Source organism: Eumetopias jubatus, unplaced genomic scaffold (genome assembly GCF_037043125.1).
Source record: "Eumetopias jubatus isolate StellerSeaLion01/CBP00866 unplaced genomic scaffold, mEumJub1_p1.0 scaffold_10, whole genome shotgun sequence".
NCBI classification, from domain to species: Eukaryota; Metazoa; Chordata; class Mammalia; order Carnivora; family Otariidae; genus Eumetopias; species Eumetopias jubatus.
In genome coordinates, this window is record NW_028274816.1 from 125,784,919 (window position 1) to 125,807,587 (window position 22,669).

At 37.2% G+C, this 22,669-nt stretch overlaps 1 protein-coding gene across 2 annotated transcripts in view; it reads right to left on the reverse strand.

The window, feature by feature from the left end:
• SSH2 (slingshot protein phosphatase 2) overlaps positions 1-22,669 on the reverse strand; it is a 241,915-nt gene that overhangs the window by 184,588 nt on the left and 34,658 nt on the right. Inside the window, exon 2 of one of the 2 annotated variants that reach the window (XM_028109374.2) lies at positions 4,051-4,131. The exons of the other annotated variant lie outside the window; for it this stretch is intronic. Coding sequence (XP_027965175.1) covers positions 4,051-4,131 — 81 coding nt within the window. The remainder of the gene's footprint in view (positions 1-4,050; positions 4,132-22,669) is intronic. 2 annotated transcript variants of the gene reach the window in all.

The following is a 22,669-nucleotide window of genomic DNA, read 5'->3' on the forward strand; positions in this document are numbered from 1 at the left end:
TCTTAAATCCTTTATCTTAAACTTAGTGAGGTTAAACATTCTCTCTCCAAAGCCATTCTCCCACTCCACAAAATGACTACATATGAAAACTTCCACAGAAGTTGCCATCTAGAAGGATACTGCTATGTTCTGAGACACCTAAACTGCCCTAGAAAAGAATACAAATCTACAGTTTAAAAGTATAAAGAGCACTGGGTGTTATATGCAATTAATGAATCACTGAACATTACATCAACAACTAATGATGTACTATATGTTGGCCAACTGAAGTTAATTAAAAAATAAAAATGTAAAGTATGCTAAACCAAATAATTCTTCTTTTAGATTTTCCTTTCTTTTTGTCTGCCTTCTCCATATTTGATTTGAGGGTGGCCTTTTCTTTTTTTCTTTCTTTAATAACAAAAGGCTAACACTCCTTCCTTTCACTGGGCTAATCAAACAAAATGCTGTTTTGATTGCATGGAAGGAAAATGCATTCCCTACAAGGATTTAATATCCAAGCAAAAGAATGAAATAGACCACAAAAATAGTATGACCACCTACGTGTGTCCCTCCTGTTTGGTGGGGTGGGAGTGGGGTCAGACAAGCAGGGAAACGAGAGAAAGAAACTGCTGTATTTTGAGGAAATAAACTGATGTAACAAGCATTTTCCTGACCTCCAGGCTGGGGAAGATATAACCCTGCAACAGTAATGAATCTACCTGCTTCTAGTTGAACCCCCACCAATATGATAATTGGAATTCCAGCTCACACAGAGCTTTTTCTTCTTTAAGGCAAGACAGCAGCAGGTATTAGGATGGGGAGTGGAGAGGACTCTCAGGAGTCTCAGTGGCTACTGCAGCCGCCAGTGCCCCAACCTGCTTTAGTCACTGCCTACCTTCCTTCTTATCTGAAGCTGAAGTGAAACTCCTGCAGCTGGGGCCAGTGTCTTCTTCCTCTGTGACCTTTGCTAGTCACATTATCAATCCTGCTCCGGGGCAGACAGTCCCTTTTCCCATTATGGAGGCATCCAACAACCCTGTGCACAGCAAAGGGAACAAGAAGCTGCTTCTATTCAGTAAAAGCTGAATAGGACCAGAGAGAGACAGAAGCCTTTCTACACTCCTCCCCACTCTTCCAAGAAAGCCCCAGGAGATCTAAGGCAGTCAGCCCTCTTCCAGAGAGAGCTACCCCTTCTTTGCCTCTAGCCAAATTTCTTTCCACTCATCCACATATTTCTTTTCTTCTCCCCATGTACTGCATATGAATGATTTTCTCCTCTCCTTTTCATGGTTTTCCATGAATATTCATAAAACTAACTTGTTGAAGTAGAGTATACAATTCTAAGGGTAGATTTAAAAAAAAATTCAGCTTTATTGAGGTATAATTGACAATGAAATTGTAAGGTTTTAGAGTGTACATCATGGTGATTTGAGATACATATAAATTGTGAAAAGATTCTCCCCATCTGGTTAGTTAATATATTCATCACTTAACATATTTATCTTCTTTGTGTGTGAGAACATTTCAGTTCTGCTTTTTTAGCAATATCAATTATAAAATGCAATGTTATCGACTATAGTCACCATGTTTTATGTTAGAGCTTCAGATCTCATTCACCCTATAGCTGAAAGTTTGCTGTTAGGGTGGATTCTATACTTTATGCCTAACCTCCATAGCCCTGGGCCCAGTAATTAGTACATGATAGTCAATCAATGCTTGGAGAATGCATGTATGCATAAGTGAATTAATGAATACAGCCAACCAAAGTTCATAATTCTGTTATCCTGAGATTGAAGAGAAAGCTCTTCAGTGATTGACTTTATCTCCCACTCTTCTTTACAACAGTTAACTTCTATTTCAAATAGTTGTCAAGATCCCATACCATTTCCTTTGAAGAAAATTCAAACTGGGGATTTCAATCAGTTTACTCTCCAAACAATTTTGTTTTCAAGTTTAAGCCTTCACACTTGGGAAGGAGCTCTTGAATCTCCTTTAACATGAGGGATGGGATGCTGAGGAAAGGGGGAAAAAATGTACGGGAAGTACTCCCTAAGCAAACAAAACAGGAGAATCCAATACTTTTTAAAATCTAGCCAGTACATGTAACCACTTTTGCCTTATGAAGAGGAAAAGACAACAAACCTGACTTAAATGAATGAAAGCCCTGGCAATAAAATAAAGCAATCCAGAATTATCTGCAAATACATATACCCAACTAATTATATCTCAGAGAACCATTAAAACTAGAGTCATCTCTTCCCCCTATGTGTACAACTTCATAAAAATATTCTTCATATAGATTGCCAAGCACTGGTCTCTTTAAGACAAAATCAGCCAAAACGTAAGCCAGTTTAATCCAGAGGATGCCAGTGCAGACTGAACAAAATAAATCTTGAGGAAAGTATATAAAGAGCCTTGGTATATATCCCATCAATGATGATGCTGCCTGCTGATAATGAGATCACTGATGGGTGGCAGCTGAAATCTGACGTCAGCGCTGCCCCTGCTTATCACACAACACCGTGCAAAGAATATAATCTTTCCACCCTCAGTCTGTCATCTGCAATATGTTGATAATAAATGAGTGTTCACATGAATTCTTCAGTTCATGTTTTCAAGCACTAGGGAATGAGCTCAGCTCCAGCTATTAGTGAGTGAGTCACAATAACTAACTTCCTGCCATCTCACACTCATCATCAATGCTGAATGAAGTGCGACCAGGTAAGTCAATGTAACAGTTGAATGAGGTCCTGAAAAAGTGATCACTTTCTTTGTGCAATAAAGGTGAAGTAAAGAAGCCAGTTTACGCGTTGGCAGTACTATGGTGATATACTTAAGAGGCACAGCTCACTTCGAGAGACAGAGTTTCCATTGGTGAAACTTTAACAATATTTATAGAGTGCCTACTATGTACAGTAAACATCCCAAAATAGACAGAATCCAGATTTTATCATCAAGGTTTGTAGAACCTAGTTTTAGCCATGGCTAGCAAAGGCAGTTATCCTGTTGGAAGAGATATTTAAATTTTTTAAAAGTCAATTTAAGAGCACCTGGGTGGCTCAGTCAGTAGCGCATCCACCTTCAGCTCAGCTCATGATCCCAGGGTCCTGGGATGGAGCCCTGCATCAGGCTCCCTGCTCAGCGGGGAGCCTGCCTTCTCCCTCTCCCTCTGTCTACCCCCCTCATGCTCTGTCTTGCTCTCTCTCTCTCTCACATAAGTAAATCTTAAAAAAAAAGTCAATTTAAGTCCTCTAACTTCAATTTAAGTCCTCTAACTTCAGTTTAAGACCCCTGATTGCATGGGTAATTTGCAATAATTAAGCAGTTATGTTGGGGATCAGGTAAGATAAACAAAATTTATAACGTCTCATGAAATGTAGTTAGATAGCTCCACATTTGAAATGACCCAGTAATTATAACACTATTTAGCTTAACATTATCAACAGTCAGGATGTGTTAGGTCTATGTATGTGGGGAATAAAGGTCCAGTGGCAGCACCAATACCAAGCAGTTGCTATGGGGAAAGGGAAACTACTGACAATTAAAAAATGTAAAAACCCACAAAACAATCATTCTTTATTGAGGGAGAACTCACTCTAAAAGTTCCAGGATACAACATTTCTCTACTTTGTAGATACGCCCTGAGTGGAGATTATTATGCATACACATATACCATACTACTTACATATACACTGATTTGCTTTCACAGACTATGTATTTGGCTGAGTGACGCCAAACAGATGAAATGATAGGCACTATCTCAGTCACATTTAAGAGCCAAATTTACCCAAAAAGCTTTCACTTGAAATACCAAAGGCTGTATAAAAACATATACCAGGGAGCCTAGGTGGCTCAGTCGTTAAGCGTCTGCCTTCGGCTCAGGTCATGATCCCAGGTCCTGGGATGGAGGCTCGCATCAGGCTCCCTGCTCCATGGGAAGCCTGTTTCTCCCTTTCCCACTCCCCCTGCTTGTGTTCCTTCTCTTGCTGTGTCTCCCTCTGTCAAATAAATAAATAAATAAAATCTTCAAAAAATATAAATAAAAAATAAAAACATATACCTACGTACATTGGAACCACTAAAGATATCTGATTCTTCACATTCACAGCAAAGTAACACTGCTGATTCACTGTCTTCCAAATGAGAGCTCTGTAATATAAACAACATCATTTCAGAGATCCAAATGAATGGGGCCATGGGCATGAAGGAAAAGCCAGCAGAAATCAGAGTCATGTTAGCTCATAGGTAAGAAGTTGCAATCCTGATTAGTGATGGCTATTTTGGAGAGAATAAAGCCAACAAGTTGATTGGTTAGATGACTGGAAAATTGAGGAATGTTTGATTAGCTGAAGCATTTTCTATGCTTTCCAATTTGGGCAATGGGGTGTCCCTTTTCTGTAAAGATGGTGCTACTAACCCTTTATAGTGTGTACTCTGAATACTTCTCAGAATGGGGTAGGTTTGTGTTCATTTATCCTCATATCCAAAGGTATATATATATATTTTTAAGATTTTGTTTCTTTATTTGACGGGGGTGGGGAGGAGAGGGAGTACAAGCGGGCAGAGCGAGAGGGAGAAGCGGGCTCCCCCACCCCGAGCAGGGAGCCCAATGTGGGACTTGATCCTAGGACCCTGGGATCATGACCTGAGCCGAAGGCAGACGTTTAACCGACTGAACCCCCACACAGGCCCCCCAAAAAGTACATATTTTATATTACTGTTTATAGGACATGACTGGAGTATCTAACCACTAGCCTCATTAGCCCTCTGCTAACAAGTGTTTATAAGAACAGCCAAAAGATATGCCCTACCCAAGTCCCTCTGACAGATGCCAGAAAACAATTTAAAACCTTTCTTTCACTATCCAATCTCTTTTTCAAAATCTGTCTAGAAGACAGATAAGGAAAAGGAGACAAAGAAGTGAAACAATTAGCTGGTAACACAAGAGTATTTTTCCCTTATGACTAACACCACCACAAAAGAGAAGGAAAAAAGCTCTAACTCTGACCCATTAAGTTCCATCCAAATGTTTGTTATTTGAGTAACAGCTGCTGGAAACTGAGCTGTCCCTACACATAGAGATGTAGATGCTTATGTCATCAAAACTTCTCACTATCATATTATCCAGCAATCCCACTTCTGGGTATAAATCCAAAAGAACTGAAATCAGGATCTGGAAGAGATGTCTGCACTCCCATGTTCATTGCAGCACTATTTATAATAGCCAAGATAATGGAATCAACCCAGATGTCCAACAATAGACCAATGGTTAAAGAAAAAGTGATATATACATACAATGGAATATTATTCAACCTGAAAAAAGGAAGTCCTAAGTGAAATAAGCCAGTCACAGAAAGATGAATACTACATGATTCCACTTATTTGAGGTGTCTAAAATAATCAAACTCACAGTAGCAGAGAGTAGAATGGTGGTTGCCAAGGGGCTAAGGGAGAGGAATAAATGGAGAATTTTTATTTAATGGGTATAAAGTTTCAGTATTATAAGATGAAAAAGTTATAGAGATCTGCTGTGCCACATAGTGTCTACTGTTAATAATACTCTATTGTGCATTTAAAATTTTTGTTAGGAGGGCAGATCTCATGTTAAATGTTCTTACCACAAAACAAATAGACAACAACAACAAAAAATGCAAAGAGGCACAAGGAAACTTTTGGAGGTGACAGATTGGTTTAGTGATGGTAACAGTGATGGTTTCACTGGTGTGTGCATATGTCCAAATTCATCAGATTGTATATGTTAACTATGTGCAGTTTTTTGTTTATCAATTATATCTCAATAAAGTCTTAAATAAATGACAAACTTCTCACTACTACTGGCTGAAACTTAATCATGTATAACTACTCTGTGGCTATCCTAGTTGACTGCTACTTTGATTTTTCAAAGCTGAAACTATGTTTCAATCCAATGAATACCCGAAGAGATTAAGAGTTTTAGAGTGCAAATAAATGAAAGTAAAGCTCAGACTATTCCTGGTAACTGCCTTCTCCTGGTTTATTTCCTTTTTACTTTTTTCCTATCCTGATCCTTTGCCTACTTTGGTTTTCCTTCTTAAAACCAAATCTCATCGTCCATTATCCCTCCCTCTTCCTCTTTTAGAAAATAAACAGAAACCAAATATTTAAAACTATTTTTTAAATCCTGCAAATGCAAAAATCTCTTTATTTCTTACTCCCTTGCATTTTGGAGGGGGAAAATATAAGAACAAGATAAATAAGATTTATTTTAGTTGGGGGGAGAATCTCAAGCAGACTCCCCGCTGAGCACAGAGCCTAACACGTGATTTCATGACGCTGAGATCATGACCTGAGCCCAAATCAAGAGTTGGACCCTTAGCCAACTGAGACACCAGGCACCCTGGGAAAAAACATTTACTTTTCATTTGTGTTTTTTAAAAATCAGGTTACAAAATACTTGAAGACTTCTAAAAGTCATTATCAGAAAAGGCATAATAAAAAAAATAAAATATCTGAAGGAATTAATGTAGAAATCAAAACTGTATTCAATTCTCCCAAATTCTCATATCACAACAGATGATAACATAGGTAATATTAAGCATATTAAAAGTGGCTTTTCACTGCCACAGTGTATACAATTAATCCAAATTACACAGTTAAGATTTAAAGTTTTCATTCCTATAAATATTTCAGCATGTTTACATGAGCTCTTTTAAAATAGCTTCTAAAAAGGAGGTCCTGTAATGACTTGCACTCCTAAAGTTATTTTAAGATTTTATTGCATTCTTATTAATTGCAATTTAATTCATTAAGATACAAGGTATCAATTTAAGTGTGCTGGTAGCATTGAAAATAATTGGTTCATGGAACAAGTATTTACTTGCAAACAACATATTTAGTTCCAAATTAAATTCTAATACTAAAGGAAGACAAAGGATATTTCAAGTTCTTTCCTCTACTTTCTGGGGTACTTGGTAATTCCAGTTCCTGAATTGTTTCTGGGTTCTGCAGCATGAACTGTCTTGCTTATTAACTATAAAGGACTTATTCCAAGAATGAAAGAATATTTAGGAATTCTATTAATATAACTTAGCACATTAGGTCAAATGAGAAAAACCGTAACATTATCTAAATAGATGCTAAAAAGGATTTGATAAAATTAATGTTTTTAGTAAACTAGGATTAAAAGATGCTTCCTTTATTTACTCCTTAGATGGGCTTTTACATATATATACATAGTACTCAAGTTGGTAGGCCCTTACCTCAAGTTGGCCTTGCCTGAATTTCATATTGAACAAAACCCTCCAGTATTTCTTCTAGCATGAGGATCCCACTTTATAATGCAGATACCAATTCTCTTTTATTTTCCTTCTTTCCCTCCTTCCTCCCTTCTTAAAAGTCCTTTTGGCCATTTCAGTAGGAATTTTGAAGAGGATAATGTCAAACTCATATTTTTGCATTAGAAATGCCAAATCCAAATCTTAACTAAATTGAGTTCATATCCTGGTTCTGCCACCTACCAGCCATGTGATGTTGAACGTTACTTAATCTCCCTGAGCTCATCCATAAATACAGGCACAACAATAGCATCTATCTAATAGGGTCACTGGAAAGATTACATGAAAATATAGGAAAAGCACTTGGCATGACTTAGCTACTGATGTTACTCTGCTGCTGCTGTTGTTGTTAATAATACGATAGTAATAATAATCTCCCTACTAGATGTAAAAGGCTTATAAATTTGCATTAAATTCTCTTTCAAAGAAACTTTTGCTATCTAGGGAAATTTTGCTTCTATAAAATTGTAAGTGTTTCACTTCTAGAAACAACTTTGTATTTCCTATATAACTCTGAAGTATTGAGCTCACAGTGAGTCATTCGTTACTATTTATTGTACCCTTACTATGTATTAAGCAATTTTCTGGGTGCTGAATTAGCTACAGTAAAACTCTAAACAAAAAGGGAAAGATAACTGAACAGGTTCCATAATTGTTTTTGTGTTTTATGGATACAAAACCCACAAAAATAAGGATATGGCTCTGTGGAAATATGCTCCTTTGGCTAAGTATTGTTTGGAGAAAAACAGGGGCTAAGATTTTTGGTAAGGAAAACACATCCATATATAACAAGAAGTCTCAATCCAGAACAGCTTCTAAGCAACAATTATAGTAATAAAATGTTGCAATCTTTATATGGAATGTATGATGCAAGGACTCATGTACTAAGAAGGATGTTTTGAAGAGTGTTAAAATCTAACTTGTGCAGTTGCCTAACAATCCGCAAGCAGAAGTCTTAAGAAATAATCCTGCAAGAGTCAAAACCCGTTGCTACTGTTAAGTGTCTTTTATTCTAGTTACAGTTTATGTGATTTTTAAGAAGCAGAAAACACTATTACATTTCTTTTATCTTTTATTTTTTCATTTATATTTCCTCCCTCAACATTTTTGGGGGGTTCTAAGTGAACAGAATGCAGTTGTTCTTAAAAAAACAAACAAACAAAACACTAGAGATTTTGAAAATATACTAATAGACACCAAACCATAAAATATGTGTGTACCTTAAAGCCTGGTGAACACTTTGGGACTAAGAACTTTTAACCGTTTAAAGGCCAAGGCAAGACATAGGTCTAATTTATCCTGACACTTACGTGCAGCTGGACTGACAAAGCAATTTCACAGTCTAATGATGACCTAAGTGAGATAACTCTCTCTGCAGTCCCTAACCCCAATTACACATTTAAAAATCTTTTTCCTCCCTCCCTTCCCCCTTCTTCCTTCTTTCCATTACATCCCTGTGACTTACTTATTTTTATAACTGGAAGTTTGTGCCTTTTGACTCCCTTTACCCATTTTGCCCACGCTTTCCTCCACCTCTGGGCAGCCACCAATCTGTTCTCTGTGTCTATGAGCTTGGTAAAAACCATGGTTTCAATATATAATATATGCATGTGGCAAACAAAATTCAGAAGGTGTCAAGGAATATTTAAGTTTTCCTCCCAGCCCTGCCCTCCCACCTCCTAATTCTCCACAACTCCATTCCCAGAAGTAATCACTACGTGAGTTTCTTGGGTATCTTTTCAGAGATACTGTATGTATATACAAGGATATATACATATCCTTTTTCTCAAAATATACAATGAAAGCACACTACACCTATTTTTCTGTCATATCCTTTTAAACCTATCTTTGTTTCACTATTTTAAAATAACACAAAATTTACCACCTTAACCATTTTCAAGTATAGAGTTCATTAATATTAAGTATATTCACATTGTTGTTCAACCAATCTCCAGAACTTTTTCATCTTGCAAAACTAAAACTCCATGTCCATTAAAGAACTCACTTCCCCCCATAACCCCTGGCAAACCCTACTCTATTTTTATGAATTTGATTACTCTAAATACTTCATATAAGTGATATTTATGCAGTATTTGTCTTTTTGTGACTGGCTTATTTCACTTAGCATGTCTTCAAGGTTCATACATATTATAGTATGTGTCAGAATTCTTTCCCTTTTAAGGCTGAATAATATTCCATTGTATATATACACACCACATTTTGTTTATTCATTGGTCCGTAGATATTTATTTCAGTATTTTTAATCACTGTTATTCCATTGTATAGATGTTCCACAATTCAGTTAATCAGTCTCCTATTAGTAGACTCAGATTACTTGTAATTGTATTCATATTCTAATTTGCTGTAACAAAATACCTCAAAATTGACGACTTAACACAAATTTATTATCTTTATAGTCAAGAGGTCAGAAGTCCTAAAATCAAAGTGGTGGCAGACCCATGTTCCTTCTGGAGGATCTAGAGGAGTTTTACTGCTCCCTCTCCCCCACTAATCCCTAGGACTTCACAATGTGACTGTATCTTGAGATATGGCCTTTAGAGAGGTGATTAAATTAAAATAAGGTTTATTAGGGTAGGTCCTAATACCTAATACAGTATGGGACTGGTGTCCTTATAAGAGGAGGAGATCAGGACACAGACACACAGAGGAACGACCATGTGAAGACAGAGATAAGACAGACATCTACCAGCCAAGGAGAGAGATCTCAGGAAAAAAAGTCAACCCTGCCAACAACTTAAATTCTGACTTCTAGCTTCCAGAACTATGAGAAAATTAATTTCTGTGGTTTAAGCCACTAGTCTATGGTACTTGTTTTGGCAGTCCTGACGAACTAATATAAGGAGAATCTGTTTCCCTGCCTTTTCCAGCAACTAGAGACCACCTACATTCCTTGGCTTGTGGCTCCCTTCCTCCATCTTTAAAGTCAGTGAAGATGAGTTGAGTCTTTCTCATATTTTATTAGTCCAACCTCTTCTCTGTCTCCCTCTTCCACTTTCAAAGGCCCTGGTAATTACATTGCCACCCATTCCAACAATCCAGAATAATCTGCCTATTTTAAAGTCATCTAATTGGAAACCTTAATTCCATCTGCAATCTTAATTCCCCCCTTACCATGTAACATAATATATTTCCAGGTTCATAACTGATTAAATGAGGACTCTCTGGGGGCATGATTCTGTCTACCACAGAATCTTCTTTTCTGTAAGTTTTACTGGGGAAAACAATTGTTCTTTAGATCCCAATATTCATACCAGTATAGTGGGAAGCACAAACACTACAAGCTATATACTTTGCACAGAAAGAGGATCCTAAAAAATTGGTAGCAGCAACAGCAGAATGTTTGAAATTGCTTTTTCTGGATGACAATTTAGATTTGATTCAACCACAGTATCTCACACAGGCCTTTTTGTAATCAATGGTACAGATCTGCAAGATAATTGGCTAGTATTAAGGATATAATCTACGGCCATTGAAGGACAGCAGTAATTAGACTGAGTGACCTAGAAAGTTTAAATCAGGATGAATTGGTGGTTCCTTCTTCTCAGCATCCACAGTTTCTTGTACATATATTTTCTAACCCTTATCTCACTCTATCACAATTATTTCTATATATATTGTTTCCCTCCCTCTAGACGGTTTCTCAACTTGTATCTCCAGGGCCTGGCACACACTAAGCATTTAATAAATGTTCAGTGAATGAGTGACTTACTACTAGTTGGTGCAATTCTTCCCTGTTGTCAGTAACAATCACACAAACTGAAGACGAGTTATAATCTTTGTGTGTAGCTATGGTTAAGAGACCAATAGTCTTCTCCAAACACATGATGTCTGTCCTTTAATTAGTCATAGTACCAACAGCTCCTACTGAAGAGCCAACTGCTACGTGAGACACTGCCTCCCTTAGGCTCCAAGTCAGCATGGAGGCTTTAAGCCAAAGGGGCATCTTCATTTCTCAGAGCTACTTAGAAAGTTGGCTTGTCAGTGGCTGAGGAAGTCCAGGTATTCATACCTTGATACTCCCTAACTTTGGCTTGCAATTTAGCCCATCTCACCTGCAGAGGTATTGTTGCTTTTCACTCTTTTCATGTACCAGGTAGCTATTTTATGGTAAGCATCACAGGCATGTTTCCCCCCTCAATGCTCCCTTCAGAAGGAATAGGATTTCTCAATGTAAATCTTATCCATCCTTCAAAGATCACTCAAATCCCAGAATTTCAGGAAGCTTCAAAATGATAACACTCATCTCCCTCTCCTCTGAGCCTTCATGGCCTTGGCAGAGTTGGCAAACTGTAGCCTGTTGTCATATGGCCAGCAAACTAAGGATGGTTTTCACATTTTTAAAGCGGTTTTTTTTTTTTTTTTAAAGAAAAAGCAAGGAAGAAAATGCAACAGAGACCATTTGTGGCCAGCAAAACCTAAAATATTTACTATCAGCCTTTTAACAGAAAAAGGTTGCCAACCCCTGCCCTAGAGCACACAATTCTGCCTAATGAGAAATTGCCTAGAATTGTCTCTAATCTTTAAGGATCATAGTCTTAGTTCCGTTTGGTAGACTCTCCCTGTTGTCTACCAACAGTCATCTCTCAACTCTCTCTCCTACCTACTAGTCCCACCCCTGAAGCTGAGAAGAAATATACCTGCCTTTTTAGGCTTCCTGCAGGCCAGCACACAGTCATATACCTTCATCCTGGTTAACAGGACCTAAGGGCAAATCTGCTCAATGGAAAAGATTTTCTACCCTGATAAAGGAGAATTGAGAAAAACCCTGCCCTTGCTCTGCCTTTGGCAGTAGTGGTGCAAAGATACGAGGTCTACAGCTGTGACAGCCATTTTGTGACCTTGAAAGGAGAGGCTCAAAAATAAAAGGCAACATGCCAAGGATGGCAGAACAGGAAAGATGAAAAGAATCCAGAGCCTTGATAACTGCATTGAGCCACTGCCTTACCTCTGGGCTTTTTATGTTTAAAAGGTCACAGTTTACCCCATTTTTAATATAGTAGTTTGGTACTTTCAATGGAAAGGATCCTAACTCTCTAAGCAGATTTTATATAGTTGGAGAACAGAGTCCGTATCTTGTCTATATTTCTATAGCATCCACAGGGCTGCAAATGTTGGGATTTGATTATTTTATAAGTAATGACTTTGGATAAAACTTATCACCCATGGAGTGTGAAAAGATTCTTGAGTATACAAAGCAACAGAGGAGGCCAGCTTCTATGAAAATAACTGATGGACAACTACGATAATCAGAGCATTTCACATGTTATTTCATTTAATACTAAAACAACCTAGTGAAGTCACACACTCCAAAATCATTCATTAATTGCAAGTGGCAGAACAAGGACTTTAACTGAGACCGCCTAGATACCAACATCCCTATTCTTTCACCTCCCCTCCTCTTCTAAGTCTTTCATCCCAAGTAACAGGGATAAGATTTAGAAGTACCCCTCCACCATTTCATTGAGATATAATTGACATATAACAGTATATTAAAGTATACAACATAATGACTTGATATAAGAGTATTTGTAGATTTAGAGGTTTTACTTTTTAACTCTTTGAATGTTCACTTATGATAGTATCTCAGAGCCTATACAAATGCTACATTGTAATAGCAAATTCACACCCTCACACAGAGATCATTTGAATATTTTTGTTAAAAGTCCACCAAACCCTGTCATCTCCTTGAGGTTTGGGCTTTGTTTTTTTTTCCTTCTCTTTTTTTGATATAATCATCTGTCCTACAAAGGCATATTTCTGAAATAGGAGAAAAATCCCTAAGCAGTGATTCTTAAAGTGTGGTCCCCACACCACCAGCAACAACATCATCTAGGAACTTATTAGAAATGCAAATACTAAGGCTCCACCCTGGATCTACCAAATCAGAAAATGGGGGGGGGGTTGGACCCAGAAATGTGTTTTTAACAAGCTCCACAGGTGATTCCGATAAACACTGAGGTTTGAGATACACTGGTCTAAAGTATTTGCATCTATAGATAACACTTAAATCACTGCTTTATTTTTTTTTTAAAGATTTTATTTATTTGACAGAGAGAGCACAAGCAAAGAGAGAGAGAGGGAGAAGCAGGCTCCCTGCTCAGCAAGGAGCCCGATGTGGGACTTGATCCCAGGACCCTGGGACCATGATCCGGGCCGAAGGCAGCCGCTCAACCGACTGAGCCATCCAGGCGTCCCTTAAATCACTGCTTTAGAACCAGAATGGTGTGATCATATCAGTCCTAGACTAGCTCTCTGTAGTAAAACCAACAAAAGGAAAGTGGTGAATTGCCAGTGAGATGTAAAAGCAGTCATTCATATACACAGATTATTCAATTTACATAAAGAGGCATTATCTTTTAATGAATGCCTACATAGGTAACTAAAGTACCAAAGTGGATTCTGAAAAATAATCATCCACAGAAGAACAAATTAATAAACAAGAAATAAGCAAGTTCATAAACACATGAAAAAGCAAAGAAGCCAGTGGTAGGTGTTCAACCCTCACTGAAATCTCACAAAAAGAAAGAATAAAATAGCAGCAGTGACTGAGAACATCCAGATCCGGAATCTCGAAATACAAAAGAAAACTTTTGGATTTCTGTCTCTAGTTGCTAATTAAGTGGCTCAAAACTGATATATAATCCATACAGAAACTATCTGTTTGTCTCATTTTAGGCAAACCAAATAATTATTATTTTCCATTTGGGGTTAGGCTTCTGCTATTAACAAGTTAGCTGCTTATTTCCCTCCTGTTCTGTGTAGGAGTTAAAAAAAAAACAAAAACCTGTTCTGTCAACTTCATGAGCTGACAGCAGGCTAGCAAAACAAAGAGATACAGAAAGTTTAATGTTTGTTGAAAGCATACAATTCTTGTTGACCCCCATTTATTTGGTAAATCATCTTATGTATTATCTTTATGGTCATTAAAACCTTAGACTTCTAATTCTTTATTTCCCTCCTCAGACTAATGTATAAGAGCTATCTGTGGTTTACACATAGCCACCAATCAATCACCCCCAACCCCTGCCACACAAACACCTTTAAAAAATTTTTTTTGTGTAGCTTGGTTTGGAACCTTGCCTATGAAGTGAACTGGGTTTTTATTTTATTTTTTTTTTAAGATTTTATTTTTATTTATTTGACAGAGAGATAGAGAGAGAGCACAAGTAGTCAGAGAGGCAGGCAGAGGGAGAGGGAGAAGCAGGCTCTCCACCTAGCAGGGAGCCCGACGTGGGGCTCAAACCCAGGACTCTGGGATCATGACCTGAGCCAAAGGCAGACGCTTAACGACTGAGCCACCCAGGTGCCCCGTGAACTGGGTTTAGATACTAATGCATATACCATGTAACATGACCACTCTATGCTTCTGTAGTGTGCAAAGAAGTGAAGCTCTGTTACTCATTTGGGGAATGCAGGTTTGAAGAGCAAAGAGAAGGCTATTTAGAGAAACTGGAGGAATTCAGAAAACAAGAATTTGAAGACAAGATGACACTGAGTAAGAAAGAAGAGAAAAGCCTTCCTTGGACAACTGTCTGGGTATGTGTGCCAGGAAAGAAAGACAAGTGCAAAAAGATTGCTGTTACTGAGATAGAGTCCTGAGACATTACTAAGTCAGGTTTCAGATGATTGTGAAAAGAACAGTTTTTACTTAGAACCAAAGATTAGACCTATTTCTCAATGAGATTCCTTCTTTAATAAATAAGAGAACTGAAAGACTGAGTTCTACTACCAGAGGAGGAATCCAGGCTGATTAGCAAGGAGGGCTAGAGACACTTAAATTAAGGGCTAACAAGCTGAACTGGGATTTTTTACTTGTAATTAATTTCCTATTTTGATCACAAGATCTCTTCATACTGCAGAAAGGTCATTTTTGCTTTCTAATTAATTGCCTGGACTATGATGAGAGAAGTTGCCCAGAAGAAGCTGAAAGGTTATAAACCTGAGGAATAATCTTTCCAGAAAATTCACTCCCTATTCTCTGGAGAAATAGTTATACCAGCCATTAAAACTATCTGAGGGGAACATCACCTGAACACCTCTCTGGAGCTCTCCTTCCCTGATTCTACTCTCAACATGTACTAGAAATCACAGTCAGTTTTGGGTCCAGGAGAGGTAGGGCTTACTTCTCAAAATCCTTTAATTCATAAAACTGTTAAAGGTAAGAAAAGCCCAATTATAGAATCTGCCCAAGTCTGTCATCTTTTCCGCAGTCACCCAAAATTCAGGGGCTGACATGATGGTGAGATTGCTAAACTCCTCAGGGAAACTCTCATGCTGGTAGGAGACAAGGTAATCACATAAAACTCAGTTTCCACCAGAGAATTTTGAGAAGGTTCCCTATCAAATATTGGTCATGGGCCAATGGTATTCCCAAATGACAAGAGCAAGGATACTAGAGACCCAAAAGAGGAGAGCATCAAGGAGAATGCAGAATCACGGAACTTGCAAGGGAAGAGCCACTTTGCTCAGGCCAGGGTCAGCAGAGACCCTTGTGAACAAGACCCTCTGATGATTGCCACAGAAAGGAGTTCCTCTGAAAAAAAAATTTGCAGAATCTGATAAATTGCTTTTGACAGTGGCTTTTTCTCTAGAACAGAGACAAAATGCAGGAAGGTTCTCTGCAGAAATCAAAATCCATGTCAGCCTCTTCATAGAACCCAGGCCGAGTAGAAATTAGAGCTCTTTTCATGAGCAGCAGGGCTAGATACTAAAGCACAGGAGTTTATGGTTGCAATTGTCCTGATCCTAGAGAAAAACCTGGAGTTTACACATGGATTTCTTGCATGGGACATTAGTCAGCACAAGGAAAAATTCCAGGCCCAGGCAATGCCCCTGAGGAAGCAGTGACAAGCATCACGTCCTACAGACATCAGTCAGATTCTGAGAGGCAGAGTTGTCTGAGCCTGGGCAGAACTGTCAGAAATTGGATATTCTAGCAGAAAACCCCGCCTATGAGGATAATTTCTCTGAAAGAAAATGTTCATTCCATGTGGGGAAAAACCTTAGATCTTTCTCATGTTAACATATCCTCTGAAGCGGATGGTCTCTGTTTCTCATAACCAAGAAAATTCTTTCCAAATATACTAATTTCTTCTAACTGAGAAGCTGCTGACTTGGGAGTTGTCCTAGCTCATTCTGTTATTCTCACTATTCTCGCTGTCTAGAGATGGAGAACAAATATTGGCACAAGAACAACACTGGTATTCTTCATTGGTAATTAAGCCATGTGCATCTCAGAAAATTATCATTTAAAATATAATAACGTAGGGCGCCTGGGTGGCTCAGCTGGTTAGGCATCCAACTCTTGATTTTGGCTCAGGTCATGATCTCAGGGTCATGAGGTCAAGCCCTGCAGGGGGCTTGCACTAGGCATAGAGCCTGCTTGGGATTCTCTCTCTTCCTCTCCCTGTGCACCCCCTCCACCACTGCGTGCAAAAAAACCCCCCCAAAAAACAAAAAACAAAACAGTAATTTACTCTCATCCCTTTGCTACAACAAGATAATTCCATTAGGAAGGGGACCAACCCATCAGAAAATGCAATGGAACCCTACACCCTCCAGACACTTTAAATTTGGAACCCACTGTCAGTTCAGATCACTGTCATTGGCTCACGTGGATTTGTCAAAGGAAGGTGGTTAGAAAGATTCAAAGTAAAAATCACCCTACTGTAATAGTACTTCCACTGGGAGTTAGAAAACAAAACCTCCACTACCAAAACCCCAACTTTTAGACCCAAAGTGAGTAGAAATCAGACACAGTGCCACAAAACAAAACTTCCTCTGAAAGTTTTGGTGTGTTTGGGAGGAATGTGTAGTTATATTCCCTGTCCCACTTGGCCAATGGACAGTTGGGAATCTCAAAAAACAGACACCATATTCATGTTCTCCCAGTAAGATCCTCGGCAACAAACCACAGTGTTTCAAAGTCCCCTAAATGCAGTAATCAACCAACATCTACTCATTTCTTCAAACTGCAGGCTGAGACCCATGAACAGCTTGTGAAATCAATTTAGTGGTTTGCAGCAACATAGCTTTTTTTTTTTTTAAAGTGAATAGAAAAGAGAGTACACTGCATAAAGAGGAAGAATTGTTTCATGAAACTTCTGTTTTAAATATGTATGTGTGTACACCTAAATAAGCACCAATACAAGCATAACACCTATCCAAGCATAACAAGTCATCATGTAAAACATATTTCTTACATGTGGACCTCCATCACAAGAACTTGAAACCTACTCCTCTAGACCACAAATTTCAAGAGGAAAAAGGTCAAGTGTATCTAATCCACTCATTACTGTATATCCAGCAATTACACACAGTGCCTGGCACTTAGAATAGGCACTCAAGAAATACCTGTTGCTGACTATTCAATATGCATTCTTATATTATTAATACTGTGGTCCCATAAATAAAAATTTGAATTGAATCCAGGTAATTAGAAAATATCTTTTATGAAGGCACTAAAAAATAACATTTGATTAGTAAATTTAATTTACTTCCTCTTTCACTTGCACTCTAATTGATGTGCTAAACAATTGGTAGATCCCAGCAGGAAATAAGAGAAGGCAAGACTTTGGGAAATAAGAGAAGGCAAGAACTTGGGGAAACAACAAACTAAATGATCAACCCCAGGATATATTAGATCAACACAGGCCTATGATCTTATTATATATGTACATATGCTGACATAATATGCACAGACCTGTACAGTGGGAAAAGCACTTAATTTGGAATCAGAAACAGAGTGACACAAAACACAAAGTCTAACTGGCCTTTGATGAATTATTTCAACCTCACTGAGCCTAGTTTCCTCAACTGGGAAGACCAGTTGTGACAACTATAAATGGTTACTAAAAAAATTAGTGTAACTTGTAGAATACAGGAGAAAATCTTTGTGGTAATGGGTTAGGCAAAGATTTCTTAATGGCACAAAAAGCATGAACCAAAAAGAAAAAAACTGTAAGACAGATTTCAAAAAAATTAAAAACTTGCTTTGAGAGACACACTTAAGAATATAAAAAGTAGGGGCACCTGGGTGGCTCAGTCGGTTAAGCATTGCAGCTGGGATCATGATCTCAGGGTCCTGGGATCGAGACCCATGTCGGGGTCCCTGCTTCTCCTTCTCCCTCTGTGCTCTCTCTCCCTCACTCGCTCTTGCTCTCTCTCAAATAAATAAATAAAATCTTGACGAAGAAAAGAATACAAAAAGTAGCTACAGACTGGGAGAAATATCTGTGAAATATGTCTGACAAAGCATTTGTATACAGAATATGTAAAGAATTCTTACAACTAAATAAGAATAAAAAACAGACAAAAGATTTGAACAGACCCTTCACCAAGAAAAGATACAGACAGCAAATAAGCACATGAAAAGATGCAGCCAGGTATACCATTTATCGAAGGAAAAATAAATAAAGCACAGAACATTATATAACATTAAAAGATGAATCCTTTCTGAATTTTTGCCCAGATTGTAAACTACTAATTTAGTCAACTCTTTGAGGGCAAGGACAATGTCTTCATAGAATAGGAACTCGATAAATGTTTAAACCTGGTGCATTGTGAATGAGTTTAAAATCATGATGCTATTTAAAATGCCAAACATTAATGTTTTAAAAAGTGCAGAGCAGTATTTAGGATGGTAGCAAGTTGAATAAACGAACTCCTTAGAATTCTGTAATTGCCTTGAACTATCAATGGCAATAAGGAAATAATTTAAAATGCTGAATTAAAGTTACTGCCCATCACTGAAAAGTAATCATTACTGAAAATAATCATTTAGCATTTTCATTGACATTTTTACTTACGTAAAGAAAAATATTTTAAAGTCATCTCTGGTCAGCTAACTATATGATCTCTATTTCTTTTCGGGTTTGGTTTTTAAGAGTAAACCCTTGGGTCACATCCAAGCTTTATGTTTACTTAAAATAAAACTATACTCTCCCTTTGGCCCAGCAACTATGTTTCTAGAAATTTACTGTAATTATGTGAAATGACCTTTTTCTTATGTTATTTATTGCAGCATTTATTCTAATAAATTACAAAAGCTTAGACACTGGTTAATTAAACATGGCACATCTATGCAATGAAATCCTATCTAGGAAGAATAAAAACAAGGGAGGTTTTTATGTATTAATATGGAATATTTCTAAGTTAGACTAAGTGGAAAAAAGCAAAAATATTATGTATATTGTGGTACCATTAGTGTAAAAGAGGGGAAAGGCACGCACGCGCGCACACACACACACACACTGCTTATCTATGCATAGAGTATGTCTGGAAAGAGTCACAGAAAACTAATAGCATTAGTTAATTAGTTGTATGTGAAAAGGAGAATTGGATGGCTGGGAAACAGAAGGAGGAAGACTTTTTCACTGTGTGGCCTTTACAACTTTTTGAATTTTGAATCTTATGAATATCCAATCTAGTTTAAGAAATTAAAATTTAAAAAACTTAAAAATCAAATAATAACAATGAAAGAATTTACTTAGCCTTTCAGCATAAGTAAACCCCAGAAAAAAAAAAGATTTGATTAAATGCCGACACATTTGAGTGAGGATACTGACATCTATCTGGGCCTGTCTGAGCTCCTTTAATGACGTGGAATACTGATATCATAAACCCGAAATCTGTATATGCCATCATTCAGACACTGATTTAGCAAATTCCTACTGGAATTACCATTGTCCATTTGATAAAAATAATAGTTATCCCTGAAAGTTTCTCTTTATTACCTGTAACTTTTATCTCAACACAAAATGAAGAACTAGGCTTTCTTATAATAGATATAATATAAATGAAGTCTGGGCATCCCCAAAGGTCAAATTAGAATCTTCCATGGGTAAACCCTAATTACATACAGGCTTCTAAACATGACAACAAAATAGGGGGCCAACTAAAGCAGTATCAAGACTTTCTGAAGTTGTGAGATTCCCTTCAGCATTTCTAAAACTTCTCACATGAGAAAGAAGGGAAGCAAAATATGGAATTTTAGGAATGAAACTCTGGCTAACAGGGTTATAGGGCATCTGAGAAGTCACGGGATAGGTCTGACTTTCTCAGAGGGGAGCTGCCTTTTTTTTTTTTTTTAAATATTCCCAACATCTGCTATTAAAATTAGTTCTGCACAAATGTTTGCAGATGCAGAGCCGCTGGCAGTCTTGCCTGCATTTTGCCCATTGGTGGATCATAAGCAAGTCACTGAAGTAGGGCTAGTGAGTTTTCCATTTGTGTTCCAGTGTTTTCAGAGAACTGGCAAATTTATGTTTTGGAATACTGGATTCAGAATGTTAATGTTCTACTGAACACTGATTAGAGCTTGAGATATTCTAGCAGAATTGAAAGTTTACATCTATTCTCTCAAGATAGTAAGATTTGAAAATATACTCTCTTGCAGTCATTTGTAAGCAAATTTTTTGCACGCCAGTGTGGAATAAAGATATACTATTCTATTTACACTAGTGCGTTCTGATTCATTCATTTGACTTTTAAAAAAGAAATCAGAAAGTAAACATGTCCTACTCCATTAGTTAAAAAAATGCAAAATAGAAAAGGATACAATTTTCATCCTTCAGACTGGCAAAGATAAGAGGCTATAAATGTTTCCAAAACTATTAAAGAAAAGAAAAAGAGGAACTTGCACACCAATGGCTGGGAGTGTAAAATGGTAAAATTTTTCTGAAAAGTAATAGGACATTGTATCAAAAACCTTGAAAATGCTCATTATCCTGAACTCAGTAAATTCCAGAATTCATTGTAAAGAGACAATCAGAGATGTATATAAAGATTTATGTAAAAAATATTCCCTACAGAATTATATATAATGAAACCCAAATGTCTAACAGGTAAATAGCTAAATTATAGCACACTAAAATGAATATCTTAGTAAAACACAGGGAGAGTCATTGCAGCCAAATCCTTTAATAAGTCTAAATCATTTTTTTAAAACATTAAAACAGTGATGGAAAGCAATGGTCTATTAGATACGCTTGCTTTTGGTTTTTAAAGTTATGGAAGGATAAAATTATTTCTTTTTAATTATGTGAATGTTGGTTTTAGACTAATTTCAGCTCTGATTCTCGAAAACAGAGTTACATCTTTAAGTTTGTTTTAACATCTCACAATTAGAATTGGTGACTATTAGTACCCACACAGTACAACATTAGCACAAAGTCTTGGCTCCCGTCCAATAAACAATACAATAGCAACAATAAAAATCAGTGTGTATGCCTATGCCTAGATCCTACATGGAAAAAGAAAGGCCAAATCTCCTTCCCACCCCAAAACACTTAATGATATTTACATAAGGTTAGGTGGGTACAGGAACAACTAAAGGGGGGGTGGGCTAGTGTTCTCTTAACAGAATGATATGGAGCACAGGCGGGCTTACAGTGGCATGTGAAAATTCTTGGTGGCCTAAAAGGTATTTTTTTTTGGCATAGTAAAGTGCAAGTAATAAGTCTCTCAAATACTTCATGTTTGAAAGAAGAATTTAAATAATTTTGGTGAGTTTCAGAGCTACAGGGTCAAAAAAAAAAAACAAGCAAGCAAGCCAACATGTAAGCAAAACAAAATATTCATACTTAATAATGGGATATCTAAAACAAACAAACAAACAAAAAACCAAGAGAAATGAAATTGAGTAGGATGGCTTTTAACATGATTTTTTAAATAAACCATCTAAAATGTATAACAGGCTCAAAAACCTCTAAAGAAACATGTGGAACAAATACATAGAGATAAATATATTTAAAGAAAGAAAGAAAGAAGAACCAAGGTCACATATCCAGAAGAAAAGTTGGGCTTTTTCATCATTACCTACCAAAAACATCAATTTCCACTGTTAATATAAGACATGTGACTTGAATAGAGCAAATTTAAAATAGTTGGAAAGTCCAATTCAAGGGAAGGTTCTCCATACCCCATCCCCTTTATGTTCTGGTTTTATAAGAGGTTACTGACAAGAACACAAATGGACTGATTTATAAACAAGCTTCTAGGAAAAGTTCTCCAGAGATTTCATATTTGGCCCAGTTTCTTCCACTTCCCACATCTATAGTCCCTCTAAAGAGAAATGTTCAAAATAATGGCTGCTTTCCAGAAAAGTTTATGAGTGTACTAAAGAAAGATATTTAATTAAAAGGAATTTTCAGATTAACACTTTTAACTAAAAAAAAAAAATCATTGGGTTTGTTTTATTTATTGGCTTTATGAGTTGTGAAAAGAGAACAAAGAGATGCAGAATTCTCATTGTCAGATAACATGTAACTGGGCCAGAAAATTAAGTTAACTAGAATGTTGCAGACTCTCAAAAGATAAAGGAATTGGTCTCGAGCTTTCTTTTCTTTCTCTAA